Source organism: Peromyscus leucopus, chromosome 14 (genome assembly GCF_004664715.2).
Source record: "Peromyscus leucopus breed LL Stock chromosome 14, UCI_PerLeu_2.1, whole genome shotgun sequence".
Classification (NCBI taxonomy): Eukaryota; Metazoa; Chordata; class Mammalia; order Rodentia; family Cricetidae; genus Peromyscus; species Peromyscus leucopus.
The window spans coordinates 78,009,974-78,024,021 of record NC_051075.1 but is presented as its reverse complement, the minus strand read 5'-3'; the positions used below and the strand labels follow the sequence as shown (position 1 = coordinate 78,024,021).

The 14,048-nt window shown below is 50.5% G+C and overlaps 1 protein-coding gene across 3 annotated transcripts in view; it reads right to left on the bottom strand.

The window, feature by feature from the left end:
• Nucleotides 1–3,259: 3,259 nt before the first annotated feature.
• Nucleotides 3,260–14,048, bottom strand: part of Tecpr2 (tectonin beta-propeller repeat containing 2) — a 99,319-nt gene continuing 88,530 nt past the window's right edge. For 2 of the 3 annotated variants that reach the window (XM_028883782.2, XM_028883781.2), the window contains 3 exons: nt 4,785–4,926; nt 4,149–4,298; nt 3,570–3,727 (listed from right to left, as the gene is read on the bottom strand). In XM_028883782.2, coding sequence (XP_028739615.1) covers nt 3,570–3,727; nt 4,149–4,298; nt 4,785–4,926 — 450 coding nt within the window. Of the gene's footprint in view, nt 3,728–4,148; nt 4,299–4,784; nt 4,927–14,048 lie in introns of all 3 variants that reach the window. The other variant, XM_028883780.2, reaches the window with a different exon arrangement.

The window sequence follows — 14,048 nt, the reverse complement described above, 5'->3', positions numbered from 1 at the left end:
AGAATTTTTAAAATGTGTTTGGTGTTGATTTTGTGATATTTGACTCAAGTGCTGTTAATACTGCAAAATTAAGAGAACTGAGTTTCTAAAATGTAAATTTTATTTAGTTTTGAAATAAATAATACATTTACATGGCTCAACATTCAAAGGATAAAAAAGACACAAACCTGGAGACAATCACTGCTCACTGCTTGTCCCAAGCGAGAACTTGTCTCTGCCCCTCCTGAAGGGTGAGGCACAAACCCCCAACCCCACCACCAGAGTCCTCCTCCTCCATCTGTAAACCGTGCTGTAGGTGTGTAAGTGACAGGTCAGGAGAGCTGCTGTAAGATCCCCTGTGGGGCCCCACAGTATGCCCTGCTAGCATAATCCCGGGGTACCTTCCCTCTGTTTAATCCTTTGTTGCCCTTCTGAGAACTGAACCCAGGGACAGCAGCATGCTAGGCCGGTGCTGCATCACTGTGCTGTATACACACACACCCCAGCTCTGGCTTTACTCTAGACACATCTTCAGAGGTGGCAGAAGTGTGAGACGTTTGGACCCAAGCCCCATCGGAGGTTCTCCCAGAGGCTGTCTTTGGGGTCTCCTTCACTGAAGAGCTCTTCACCTCCTCTGCCATCTCTGTCCTGTTTGCTCCTGCTCATCTGGACAAGTTCCTACAGTGAACGTTCAACACGGGCGCCACACTTGTGCGGTCATGTCTCCTTCTCAGTTTGTTTACTTGTGAATTTAGTGTTTTTGAGACAGGCTCTTAACTATGTGGTCCAGGCTGGTCTGGAACTTGTGGCAATCCTGTGATTGGGCCCAGGTAGGGTTTTTGGCCTGTGGTGCGGTGTGCATGCTAGGTCCGTCACCACTAAGCCACATCTCCAGCCCCACATGGATTTCTGACTCACAGGCTCAACGTTTTGAATAGTAAAAACCTCCACCTGGTTTTCTGTGGCTGTCCCATCATGTGGGTGTACAAAGCACTTGCCCCCCAGAGGGCAAAGGCAGGTTTTCTGTGCTAACTGGAAACAGGCACAGCAGCTGTACAGTTGTTTCCTCCCACGGCAATGCCTATGGAATGCTGTGTGTGATACCCTAGGGTGCTGCCTGGCTGCCTAGGGAGGGCCCAGCCATGGTCTGGATTGTACGTGGCACGCTGGCCCTTGCTGGGGCTGACTCCAGGAGTCTGTGGCATCAGCACAGGTCAGCAGATTCGCCAGGCTAGGCTCATTGACTAGCCATCTTCTCCTTCCTGGGCTCTAGAGAGGGCACATGAAGCCAGGAGACCTGAGCAGTAATCTGGGGGTGTATGTGGGTACTGTCATGATTTTAAGAGTTCCTCTGTCTAAGAGAAACCTCCCAGTGGGGATTCTGAAAGTGAGCTATACTCATAGACATTTTAGCAGGACATGGTGCACACCTGTGATCCTAGAACTTAAAAGGAGGATCAGAAGAAGCCATCCTTGGCTAGCTTACATGGTGAATTAGAGGCTAGCCTGGGCTACATAAGACTGTCTCAAAACAACGAAAGACTAATGAATGTCTTGGGACAGCCCTTCATTCTGCCTTCTTTGGGGCATTCTCTCCAGGGCTGCCAGAGGGTGTGTACATCTGTGGAGTAGCTACTGTCCACTATCCCACTCTGGGAAGCTGGCTCAACACCATCCAGGTCCCAGACCAGGCAATGGTGTTCTCTCTGCTTTAGTGTGGCTGGGCTGGTGGGCTTGCTGCAGGCCAGCAGGAGACGTCCGCTGCAGGCCTCTCAGCTCAGTCATCAGAGTCAACGTTCGGAAAAAGTCTAACATTTTGCATGATCTCAAAGTACAACTAAAATATAAAACCAAAAGAAAATCATAAAAAGCACTGAAGCTCAAAGTAGTTTTGAGGTGTCTGCTTAACTTGGGTTTAACTGTAGTATCGTCCCCGTGGGCTTGGGGAACGCTGCCATTGTGGGGAGCCGGGCAAGGCACACCATTCACAGAAGGGGTGCAGCCAAGCTGGGGCTGCCACTGAACTTTTACAAAAAGGAGTGTATAAAATGAAGTGCAGTCGCCGGGCGTTGGTGGCTCATGCCTTTAATCCCAGCACTCGGGAGGGAGAGCCAGGTGGATCTCTGTGAGTTCGAGGCCAGCCTGGGCTACAGAGTGAGATCCAGGATAGACACAAGGCTACACAGAGAAACCCTGTCTCGAAAAACAAACAAACAAACAAAAAGAAGTGCAGTCAGGTCTCAGCAGCTCACCATTGCTGAGACCTGGGGCCTCTGCTTCGTGACTGCTGGGGCCTTTCACCGGGGACTGAGGGTCCCGACACATGCACAGTAGAAAACAGACGTCAAGTGAGCGCCTGGACCAGGGGAATTAAAAAGAGCAGCCAGTGTGGAGCAGTGACAGGGACCTCCTAAGTGGGGCAGCCTGCCCTGGGCCCGAGGAGAGAGTGCCGCTGTCCCGGCATGGTGACAGGCATGGTGATGAGCATGGCAACTGTGAGCAGGAGGCACTCTTTCCTCCCAGCTGCTGGGGAGTCAATGCTGTGTCCCCTGAGGACACTGGCTGCTCTTGGGTTGAGGACATGATCGGATGCCACCCCTGCAAACTCTAACTAAGATAAGGTGGGCTTAGGATAAACCTCCTGAAGGAACAAAAGACCTTCACTGTTTTCAGAAGATACATTTATCTTCTGAATTGGGAGATTTCATCTAAAATGAGGTATCTTATTCAGGCTTGTAACACAGCAAATGAAAAGGCCATTTACTAGATCATCATCTGAGGAAGTGCCTGGCTTCAGGGTGCCCAGCAGCACACTAGTCAAATGTCTTTCCAAAGATGTCTCTGGACTGGTTCCGCCTCTCCCGCACTGTATCTGACCAGCACCCTGTGCTGGACGAAATGGACCACGTGGGCACCTCTGTGCTCTGTCTGACCAACTGCCTGTTGTGTTGGCTGACATGGGCAGCTACCCTGAGTGTGGGCAACATGAGGAGGCAAGGATGTGTGCGTGTGTTCCCTGCGCAGTCCAGCCTCCCTCCTGGATGGCACTTTCCCACCTGGAGTGTCTAGTGTGGGACGTCCACTGTGGCCTGTACCTCTCAGAGAGATGTGAGGGACTCTATGATGAAGTCAACGCCGTCACCCAACACATCCAATGGCTGCGAGCAATGACCGGCAGGCCTGTTTGGCCTGGGGTGCTGGTATGGACACGTGCCTGACTCTTCCCGGCTTTGACTCATCTGCCTGTGGCGGTGTCCCTGTTGGCCCCCACACCAGGATCTGTTTTGCTGAAGAGAATTTACTGTGGTGCACAGGTAACAAGTGCATGCAGCTGAGCAGCAGCAGCCACTGCCCCCCCTTGGAGGTGACCTTGGCAGGACGTCAAAGGTGCTGCTGCTACAGTGACTGCTCCGGCCGGGCACACGGCTGAGGCTGTGAGTTCTGGAATGAGACGGAAACAAATACAGAGGAAAGCAAGTGCGGGGTATCCAGCCTGGTGGATGAGGCATGTCCGTAAGTGAGCCACTAGGAAACATCAGCATCCATCACAGAGCCTCAGTTTCCTCCCTGACTGGCTGCCTGGGGCTCCTTCAGATGACCTCCCACTCATCCTCCAGGTCCTCGGGGTGGAAGGTGGCTGCTGCCTGGCTGTTCTTTGGGGTATTGTGTGAATGGCTGAACGTCTTTGTCAGTCGCTGGAGGAGATAGCCAGGGGAGCCCACTGCCCACAGCTCGTCTGATGAGGTCACTGCAAAGATAACAGCCAGTCACAGTCTTGTCAGCCATAGGTGGTGGGTAGGGCCCTGGGTCCAGTCTGGACTTGTGACATTCTGGCTCGGGGAGAAGGAAGAGCCACTCATTCCCCCAACTTCTACTCTGTTCTCTCAATTTAATTTTTCAGGTTTTTTTGAGACTCACATTGTAGTCCAGATTGGCCTGGAACTCACGACAATCTACCCCCTTAGCCTTTCAAGTGCTGGGATCACAAGTGTAAGTACCTGCACCAGCAGTTTCTTCCAAGCAGTGCGACATCCTGTTCCTGTCAGGTGACTCCCAGGACCTGTGTCTAGCCCTCCCACAGGTAGGCCTTGACCTTGGCTCTGGCAGATTCTTCACACATGCCCCTCCTCCCCTAGGATACACCAAGTCCACCAGGCCCCAGCACCTGCCTGTGAGACATGACACACTTCCGGGAATTTTCTTCCAGTAGTCCCCAGCAGCATTCTTGTCTGTGATGCCATAGCGGCGGGCAAGGTCACCATTTGGACAGCGGGCCCACACAGTCCTGGTGCTCAATGCCAACTGGCAGGCCTGTAACCCTGTGGGCAAACTGGGTATCAGCTGATCTCTGGAACACACAGGACAGAGCACCGTTCTTCCTAGTACTGCTCTCTTCAGACACTGCACTGGCCACCAGGACTTCCGCACGGTGACACTGTCTGGTTCTGGGCACCAAGGGAGAGGGTGCCCAAGCAGGCTAGCCTAGTCACAGATGGGTCTGGGCACTGAGGAAGCTGTATTTCCATAAACTCCACAGATCTGGCCTGGGTTCTCCCAGCAATACATGCCCTTCCGATCTTTACCTGGTTCCTACTTCAGAACATCTCAGACCCAACAGGATACCTAGGACTTCCATGTGGCCCCTGGTGACAGCTTGTTTTTACAGAAAATGGGGCTCAAGGCCTCAAGTTAAACAGCCCCACATGAATTTCAGTTCCTGTCTTGCCTGGCACCATGGGCTGTGGTGATAAATACAACTGTAGCTGCGTGGGGGGACAGTGGGATGTCTGTTGGATTGTCCCTACCTGGCACATGCTCCCAGTCTGTCCCCACAGGCATCTCCTCAGTGATCCCAGTCCGCACGTGCACATTCCATCTGCTGTCCAGGGCCCACAGCATCTGGTCATTGGGGCTAGAATAGACGCTGACCAAGGTGACCCCGGCAGGCTGGAAACAGGAAGGGGCAGTCCTCAGAGAAGGACACGAGGGTTAGGGAGCGAGAGGCACACCAGAGACTGCAGCAGGCCAGCTCAACACGAGGCTGGTGGAGCAGCAGTCTCGGCAGAGGGGCAAGGCTGGTGTGGGCTCCTTGGTGTTCTGCATCTGGCATGCAGTCTCCCAGGAAAGGTAGACATTTACCAGGCTATCTTCATAATGCCACACAAACAAGGAGATACCCCACCAGACAAGGAGACACTTCAGCTGGTGACACAGACAGGCCGAAGTGGTTTGGAGAGGGAGTGGACCAATGAGAAGAAGTGGCAGGTGGAGCCCGGCACACAGGACACAAGAGCCGCACTGCTGGCTGAGCCCAGCTGATGCAGGAGCTGGGCGCTGCACCTCGAGAGAAGGCTCTGCAGCCTGCTTGCAGACCACCTGCCGGGCCAGGCTCACCTGGGCCCTGACATCTGCCTGGAGGCTTCCCTTAGCTCTGTTACCCTGTCTGTGCCTTTGCTTCTGGTGACATCTCCTGCAGTGTGGACTATGCAGTGTGGACATGGAGGTACAGAAAGGCAGCAGGAGCTGGCTCTTGGGTGGGCACCAGGCTGGCTGTACTGCTCCTTTGTGTAGGTCAACATGCCATGGTGTGCTGTCCACTTTCTATAGGCAAGAGCCAATCCCTCCAGTGTTGTTTGCTGTGCCAGGGTGGGCCACTCTGCAGATAACAAAGCCCCATGTTGTGGAGGGCAGAGTGACCTGGAGTTCAGGTGAGTAACCAAAGCCTTGAAGGTCTGGCTGTCCCTTGTGCTGATGCTTCCCTTCTTGGACTCAGGGACTCAGTTATGCCTGCTGCATGCCCTCTCAGGGCTCCAGTTTCCTGGGTTCTGGCCAGTTACTTACCGACATGTGGTCCCTGCTCTGCATCGTGCTGTCCAGGATGTCAAGAATGTGGTTATGGTGCATGCTTCAAACCACACTCCACTTGGCTCCTGTCGTGGTGACAGCGCACCCCTGCTGGCTTGAGCTGCCAGACTTCAGGGTACCCTTTATGGAGAGCCACCATCCCTGAACATCTGCTGAAGCACTCACAACCTGCCTGCTTCTCACCCACTGGCCACTGCTGGTGGTGGCTTTCTACCCATCATGGAAGGGGCGGAGCACCGAGTGCAGAAGGCATGTTTATGGGAGCGTGGAGGGGGCAGAGAGGGAAGACAGATGTGGGCATCTGTGTTACATGGATGGGAGGTAGAGAAGAGTGGGCGTCAAGGCTGGAGAGTATAGGGCTGTAGCAGGACGCCACAGGGCTCTGCATGACCTACAGAGTCATAGGGAATATAAGACAGCAGCATAAGAAACCAGGGTTGCGGGCCGGAGGGTGGCTCAGAGGTTAGGAGTACTGACTTAGTTTCTGGGCCAGCAGAGTCAAAAGGTACACACGGCAGAGGGGCTGCCTCTTCCAGCGCTGCAGCTGGATGCCCGCGGCTCACCACAGGCGCTCAGTGCCTGGGCCTGCTGCTCACGCTCAGCTGTGCAGTGCTGGCTGTCCCCACACAACACGCCTTAGAGTGTCTCCTCTGAGCAAAATGTCTGCTCTGCCGTTTGCCCGCACGATGCCTGTGTCTACCCCAGGATAGACATGAGGAGGTACAGGTTTTGAGGAGGGCTGTTTTCTTGAGAGTGACAGGCACAAGGGCAGGGAGAGAAGCGGCTGTCCCGCTCTGCAGTTGGGCACGTGAGGACGGCGGGCTGCTGGCCCCCACAGCACTGACACAGAAGAGGGCCTGGTCCAGCCTGCCCCACACTTCAGGGCTGCCCATTAGCTACCACGCTAACCACAAGCATGTGCGAGGAGTCCACGATTACAGACATTTTAAATGAATACACAAGTAAAAAGCAGGGGCTGGAGAGATGGCTCAGGGGCTAAGAGCACTGTTCAGTTCCCAGCACCCACATGGTAGTTCACAACTGTCTGTAACTCTTGTTCCAGGGGATCTGACACCCTCACACAGACATACATCTGGCAAAACACCAATGCACAGAAAATAAAAATAATTAAAAAAAAGTAAAAAGCTAAAATTTTGGTTTATTTAATTTTAAAACTTCATATGAGTTTAAAAAATTGGAATGAAGAGTATAACTTATGCAACAGAGTAAATAGTTTAAGAATAAGGACCAGCGAGGTAGCTCATTGGTAAAGGCACTTGTCACCGTGCCAATTCCCAGGACCCCCATGGCAGAGGGCGAGAACTAACTCCTGTAGCGTATCTCCTGATCACATGTGTGGTGCAGTAAGACCCCCTCCTACAAGACAGCTAAACGTGATCCAAACTTTTACAGATTCAAGAATACTATGGACACATTAAGAACTTACATAGAATCTCGGTAAGCGGACAGAAAAAGTAGATGTACCTGTGTGTGCACATGCACACCCTTGTTAACTGTCATTTAAAAAGACTATAGGAGCCAGGCTCACACCTTTAATCCCAGCACTCAGGAGGCAGAGCCAGGTGGATCTCTGTGAGTTCGAGGCCAGCCTGGTCTACAGAGCAAGTTCTAGGACAGGTACTAAAATTACACAGAGAAACTCTGTGTCCAAAAAAAAAAATTATAGGATAGAGGTGGGAGGAACCAAGTTGCTTTCTGGAGTAGTTTAATTATAGCCATCAATATGCTGAAATGTTTACAGATCAAAGGGACTGCTGGTGGCTAGAGTCTCTTTTAAATATAGTAGGGTAGGGGATGCTGTCCCATGCTCCCAAATGATAAAGCCCCAGAATCATCCCTCATCACTAGAAATGACCAAGGCCCATTTCCTTCCTCCCAAGCAGCCACTTGTAGGAGCAGGCATTCCTCTCTCCTTCATCAGGAGATACAGATGATGTTACTGTGATCTTGACACAGTAGTTCTGTGGACACCTTCCTAAGTCGAGAAAAGTCCCAATGTGGGCTGAGGAAGCTGTCTGGGGCCACAGTGAGGGTTCTCAGGTCCTGATGTAAGAGGGTCACCTGAGTCAGGCATGGTGGAGCATGCCTTTAATCCTAGCACTTGGGAGGAAGAGGCAGGAAGATCTCTGGGTTCAAGGCCAGCCTCGGCTACATAGTGAGTTCTAGGATACCCAGGGTTGTACAGAGAAACCTTGTTTCAAAACAAACAAAAATAAAAACAAACAAACAAAAAAAGGAGTCCCCTAAGCATCAGGTACAGTCAAGTTCTGCTCCATTTATACTGGGTTAGCTACCACAGACAAGGCCTGGTTTCTGTGTGTGTGTGTGTGTGTGTGTGTGTGTGTGTGTGTGTGTGTGTGTGTGTGAGAGAGAGAGAGAGAGAGAGAGAGAGAGAGAGAGAGAGAGAGAGATGGGTGATGTCACGTTGTTCGCTGTGAAAATGTGTTGCTCTGACTGGTTGATAAATAAGGCTGTTTGGCCAATGGTAAGGCAGAATATGGTTAGGCAGGACGTTCTAAAGAGAGGAAGGAAGAGGACAGCAGGGAAGCCGCTGCCAGCCACTGCCACAAGAAGCAAGATGTAGAGATACGGGTCAGCCACGAGGCACATGGCAAAGAATAGATTTATAGAAATGAGTTAATTTAAGATGTAAGATCTAGCCGGGCGGTGGTGGCACACGCCTTTAATCCCAGCACTCAGGAGGCAGAGGCAGGCGGATCTCTGTGAGTTCAAGGCCAGCCTGGTCTCCAAAGCGAGTTCCAGGAAAGGCGCAAAGCTACACAGAGAAACCCTGTCTCGAAAAAAAAAAAAAAAAGTAAGATCTAGCTAGTGAGAAGCCTGAGCCAGCAGGCTATACACTTTGTAGTTAATACGAGCCTCTGTGTGTACCGGGCTGTGGTGGAGCATGCCTTTTAATCCCAGCACTCGGGAGGCAGAGGCAGGCAGATCTCTGTGAGTTCGAGGCCAGCCTGGTCTACAGAGTGAGATCCAGGAAAGGCACAAAGCTACACAGAGAAACCCTGTCTCGGAAAAAAAAAAAAAAAAAAAAAAAGCCTCTGTGTGTTTATTTGGGTCTGAGTGGCTGTGGAACTGGCGGGTGAGACAGATTAGTCCTGACCACAGGGCAGGTGGACACAGGAAAACTTTCAGCTACAAGTGGGGGAGGTTTCTAGGGACAATCCAGGACCTTGTTTGTATATACCAAGCAAACTCTATGCCACTGAACTACATCCCCAGCCCTGGGCTCTTTGAAATGGGGTCATGCCAGGCTGGCCTCTAAATCATAATCTGCCTCCTGAGTGCTGGGATTTCAAGGTGCAGCACTTTGCCCACCACCATGCCCAGCATGTGTGAATTAGCACACTGTACTTGGTGCTTCCCATTCGGCACACACCCTTGAGAAGGGCTCTGCCTGATCAGCCACCATACAACACTAAGACCTTACTCTTGGTTTGGTTTGCTTTTTTTCGAGACAGGGTTTCTCTGTGTAGTTTTAGTGGCTGTCCTGGATCTCGCTCTGTAGACCAGGCTGGCCTTGAACTCACAGAGATCCGCCTGGCTCTGCCTCCTGAGTGCTGGGATTAAAGGCGTGCGCCACCACTGCCCGACACTCTCCTTACTCTCATAGAGAAGAGGCTGCTGTCACCTCCTCACAGGAGGCACAGCCACACCTCTGTCAGTGGAACGGCACAGTCTGTATGTGTTCCCAGCCCACTCATTGACAGTTAACACTAGAGACCAGTTCTAATTGCTGTCTGGGGCAACAGGCCCTGCTGGACAGGCTGTGCTGTTTGTTCCAGTGCTTCATGGCCCTGGTGCACACTAAGACCAAAGAGCCAGAGCCCACTCTCCTGTGAGCCATCAGGAAGGCTTCGGGGCCTCCACAATCACCACAGGTCAGGATAGTCCTTGTGCCCGCCCCTGAGCCTCCTCTGTGCCACCCACCCGCTCCCCCTAGGCTGGGCAGGCTCCTGTGGAAGGCAAGCCATGCTTTGTGTTTTCCCCTCAAATAGCTCCTGTGTCTGGGGTTTTGCTGCTTGAGAAATGCTAACAAAATGAGCACAGTAGAGGCGAGCGAAGCCTGGGGAAACCCAAACGATAACCAGTGGACAGTACAATTAACCCCAGTTGTAGAGCAAACAGACTCTCTTCTGTCTTCCGGAACTCAAGACACCATCTCAGGTTCAAAGGGGCCCAGGAGGCCAGCCAAGCCCAACTCCTTTACATTCTGGGTAAGAAATACTACAAAGCTTGTGTCTGGAGCTAGAGCGACTGGGTTTAGACCAGAGTCCTCTACACTGCCGCGCTGAGCCCTTGTCTCTGATACGCATTCCTGCACCCGGAACATAAGGGGCATGTGTGCCCCTGCACACCCTCACTTGTCCCTGAGCCCAGGATAAAAGAGCACAGGAATTCTCCAGTAGAGGAACTGCTGCTGCCCAAGCAGAGCGGTCTGAGGCCAGTGGCACCTTAAAGGCTGCCTTTTCTTTTCCTTGGCTTCCCTCTCCAGCTTTCTCTCTTTTAACCTCAACTTTCCATTTCCAGAGCCCTCAGGGTCTCTGCTGTGTACTGTGATGTCAGCAGGTTTAAGCCGTAGGATGCTGAGGGGTATGGGTTCATCTTATGGACCCCATGGTGGTGGCACCTTCATTTATTCGCTCCTTTTCCTTCGTTTTCTCTAGCAAGCCCTCTTCTGCCGCTGGTCTCTTCTCTTATTTCAGAAAAGCTTGAACCCTAGATGCTAATGCCAGTGGACCTCCCATCCGGAACAGCATGTCTCAGAACCCAGCAAAGAACAGCATTTGCTAGTCATAGGGGATGTGCTGCAGAAAAATGCTCAAAAATAAGTTTCCTGGGCAACTCCGACATCCTCTTTCTGAGCAGGCAGGAAAACTACCAACTGGACACTATCTGCCCACCACTGGCTGAGACGTCGGCATGCGGCACTGCCCCATGTTCCTCACAGCTTGTTGCGGGGCTGCTCAAGCGGCCCTCACAGCAACTGCCTGTGGCTAGCCTTCCAGGTGAGTAAAGCCCAGAAGGGGAGGTCCCTGGAAATGACAGCGCTATTCATTCATTCATTCATTCATTCATTCATTCATTCATTCATTCATTCATTCATTCATTCGGGTTTTTAAGGACAGGTTCTCTCTATGTAGCCTAGCTCTGGCTGTCCTGGAAACTGCTCTATAGACCAGGCTGGTCTCAAACTGAGATTTGCCTGCCTCTGCCTACCAACTGTTGGCACTAAAGTCGTCTACTGCCACACCTGGCTAAAACATATTTTTAGTAAAGGACGTAACCCAGGCTGGCCTTGAATTCCTGATCCTCCTGCTTCTACCTTGCTAGGGTTATAGGTGTGTGCCAGTGGACACTGGTTTATATGGTCCTGGGGATCAAACCCAGGCCCTTGCATGTGCTACGCCTGCACTCTATTAACCCATCCACATCCTGGCCCGCCCTGCTATGGATGCTGTACAGCAGATAGAACCCGGCCTCTGCATGTCGGGCAAGAGCTACACACCGAGCTTCAGTCTAACCTCTCAGGGCTTCTGATCAGCCCCTTCCTGCCTCATTCTTAAAATCAAGAAACTGTCACATCTAAAGAAAGTGCCTGGGGCTGGAGAGATGGCTCAGTGGTTAAGAACACTGGCTGCTCTTCCAGAGGTCCTGAGTTCAATTCCCAGCTCACAACCATCTGTAATGGGATCTGGCGCCCTATTCTGGCCTGCAGGCATACATGCAGGCAGAACACTGTATACATAATAAAATAAAAAAAAAGAAAGTGTCTGCTATAAAAAGCACTAAAGCTAGGCCCCTCAGCACAGGACAGCAGTGCCAGCAACTTAGAAGGTTGAGGCAAGAGGTCACAAGTTCAAAGTCACCTGGGTTACTAAGCCCTTAGCAAGATCCTATCTCAAAACAAACAACCAACAATCAACAAAAACATGATATTAGTGATGGCACACTCCTTTAATCCTCTGAAGCAGAGGCAGGTGTCTCTGAGTTCAAGGCCAGACTGGTCTACAAAGCGAGTTCCAGGACAATCAGGCCTACACAGAGAAACCCTGTTTGAAAAACAATAACAGCCAGGCGGTGGTGGTGCACGCCTTTAATCCCAGCACTTGGGAGGCAGAGGCAGGCGGATCTCTGTGAGTTCGAGGCCAGCCTGGTCTACAGAGTGAGATCTAGGACAGGCATCAAAACTACACAGAGAAACCCTGTCTTGAAAAAACAAACAAACAAACAAACCAAAACAACAACAAAAAACCCATGAGCTGAGACCTGGGGATATGGCTCAATGGACAGTACTTGCCTAGCATATATGAGCACTCTCAAATCAATCCTCAGCACTACCAAAGAGCAAACAACAAAAGGAAGGAAGGGAGGGAGGGAGGGAAGTGTTAGGTCCAAAGCTGGCCTCCTCCCACAGTGGAGCTTTGTCCTAAACAGAAGGATTGTTACTGGATAAGTGGAGACCTTAAGGGGTTTCTGTTTACTAGGAGGGAGCCTCCTTTAAATCATCAGGAATCTCCCCTAATCTGAGGGATCCTTCTTAAACTGCCCAAAAACTTATTTATCTTTGGTAAGGGCATCTAGTCAATTGGAACAACCTCCATTAGCACAAAGACCCACTCTGCTGACTATCATATAAAATCTGCTTTCCCGACATCTTGCTCTCCCCTGCAAGATCTTGGAGGTTTGGTCCCCAGTAAACCTTTCTTTATAACCATGGAGTTTTGGTGGTTTCACTGCACCATTACCTACAGGAAGGAGGAAAAGACTGTTAAAGAGTAAGAACACACACAAACAGGCAAGCTAGGGACATTTAAACCATACAGGGACCATGTGGGAGAAGATACTTCAAAAAATATCCTTTGGGGGTAGGGCGGTGGCTCAGTATGGTAAGAATGCTTCTATGCAAGCATGAGGACCTGAGTTTGGAACCCAGGACCCATGTAAGAAGCATGGCTTTGCATGCCTACACCACAGTCTTAAGGGGGTAAAGACAGGAGGATTGCTGAGGCTTGCTGGTTGCCAGCCTAGCTAAAAAATGATGAGCTCCAGATCTAGTGAGAGACCCTCTATCTACTGTCTTCCAGTTCCTGTATTGGTGCACAAGGCACACACACTGTACACACACACACACATACACACACACACACACACACACACACACACTATAATAAAAATTAAAAACCCAAAGAAACAAAGAGTTATTTCTTTGAAAAGTTAACTATGTATGTGTGTTGTTTTTTTTTTTTTTTTTTTTTTTTTTTTTTTTTTTTGAGACTGGGTTTCTCTGTATAACACTCCTGGCTGTCCTGGAACTCGCTTTATAGACCAGGCACCAGACTGTCCTTGAACTCACAGAGATCTGCCTGGCTCTGCCTCCTGAGTGCTGGGATTAAAGGCATGCGCCACCACCGCCCAGCAAAAAAGTTAACTATGTATGATCCGTACACACTTAGCTAACTAGACGAAAGACAGAGAAGGTAAGTTAATAAAATTAAAGGTGAAAAGGGGGAAGACTGCAAAAGATATCAATGAAATCTAGAGGTTCATTAGGGGATACTTCCAAAAATCTGCATTTAAAGACAACTTAAAACTTTGCAGGAAGTGGATGAACTTTTAGACATATACAACCTACAAAACTAATTCAAGAAGATAAAGAAAGCAAGTGCCTGGCTAAGAAGTGAGATAGAAGCCGCAGTCACCTCCCCAAACAGAAAAGCCCAGGGCAGATGGTTTCCTTTCTAACAGACCTTTAAAAAAGAACATACAGCAAGTTCTTGAAACCAGTCCACAAGACAGAGAGGACCAGAATACTACCAAATACATGCCACGGAGCTAGCCAGTATACCATACCAAAACCAGGTAAGGACGCCATAGAAAGAGAAACTACACACCAACTTCCCTGATGAACACAGATGTAAAAGTTCTCGATAAAATATTTGCAAAGTGAATTCAACAACACATAAAAATATCGTATATCAGGGGTTGGGGATTTAGCTTAGTGGTAGAGTGCTTGCAAGGCCCTGGGTTTAGTCCTCAGCTCCGGGGGTGGGTGGAGGGAATATATATATATATATATCGTATATCACCATCCAGTAGGTTTCAAGCTAAAGATGCAGGAGTGGTTCATCATATGCAAACCAATAAATTACATCTCTGAAGATGTA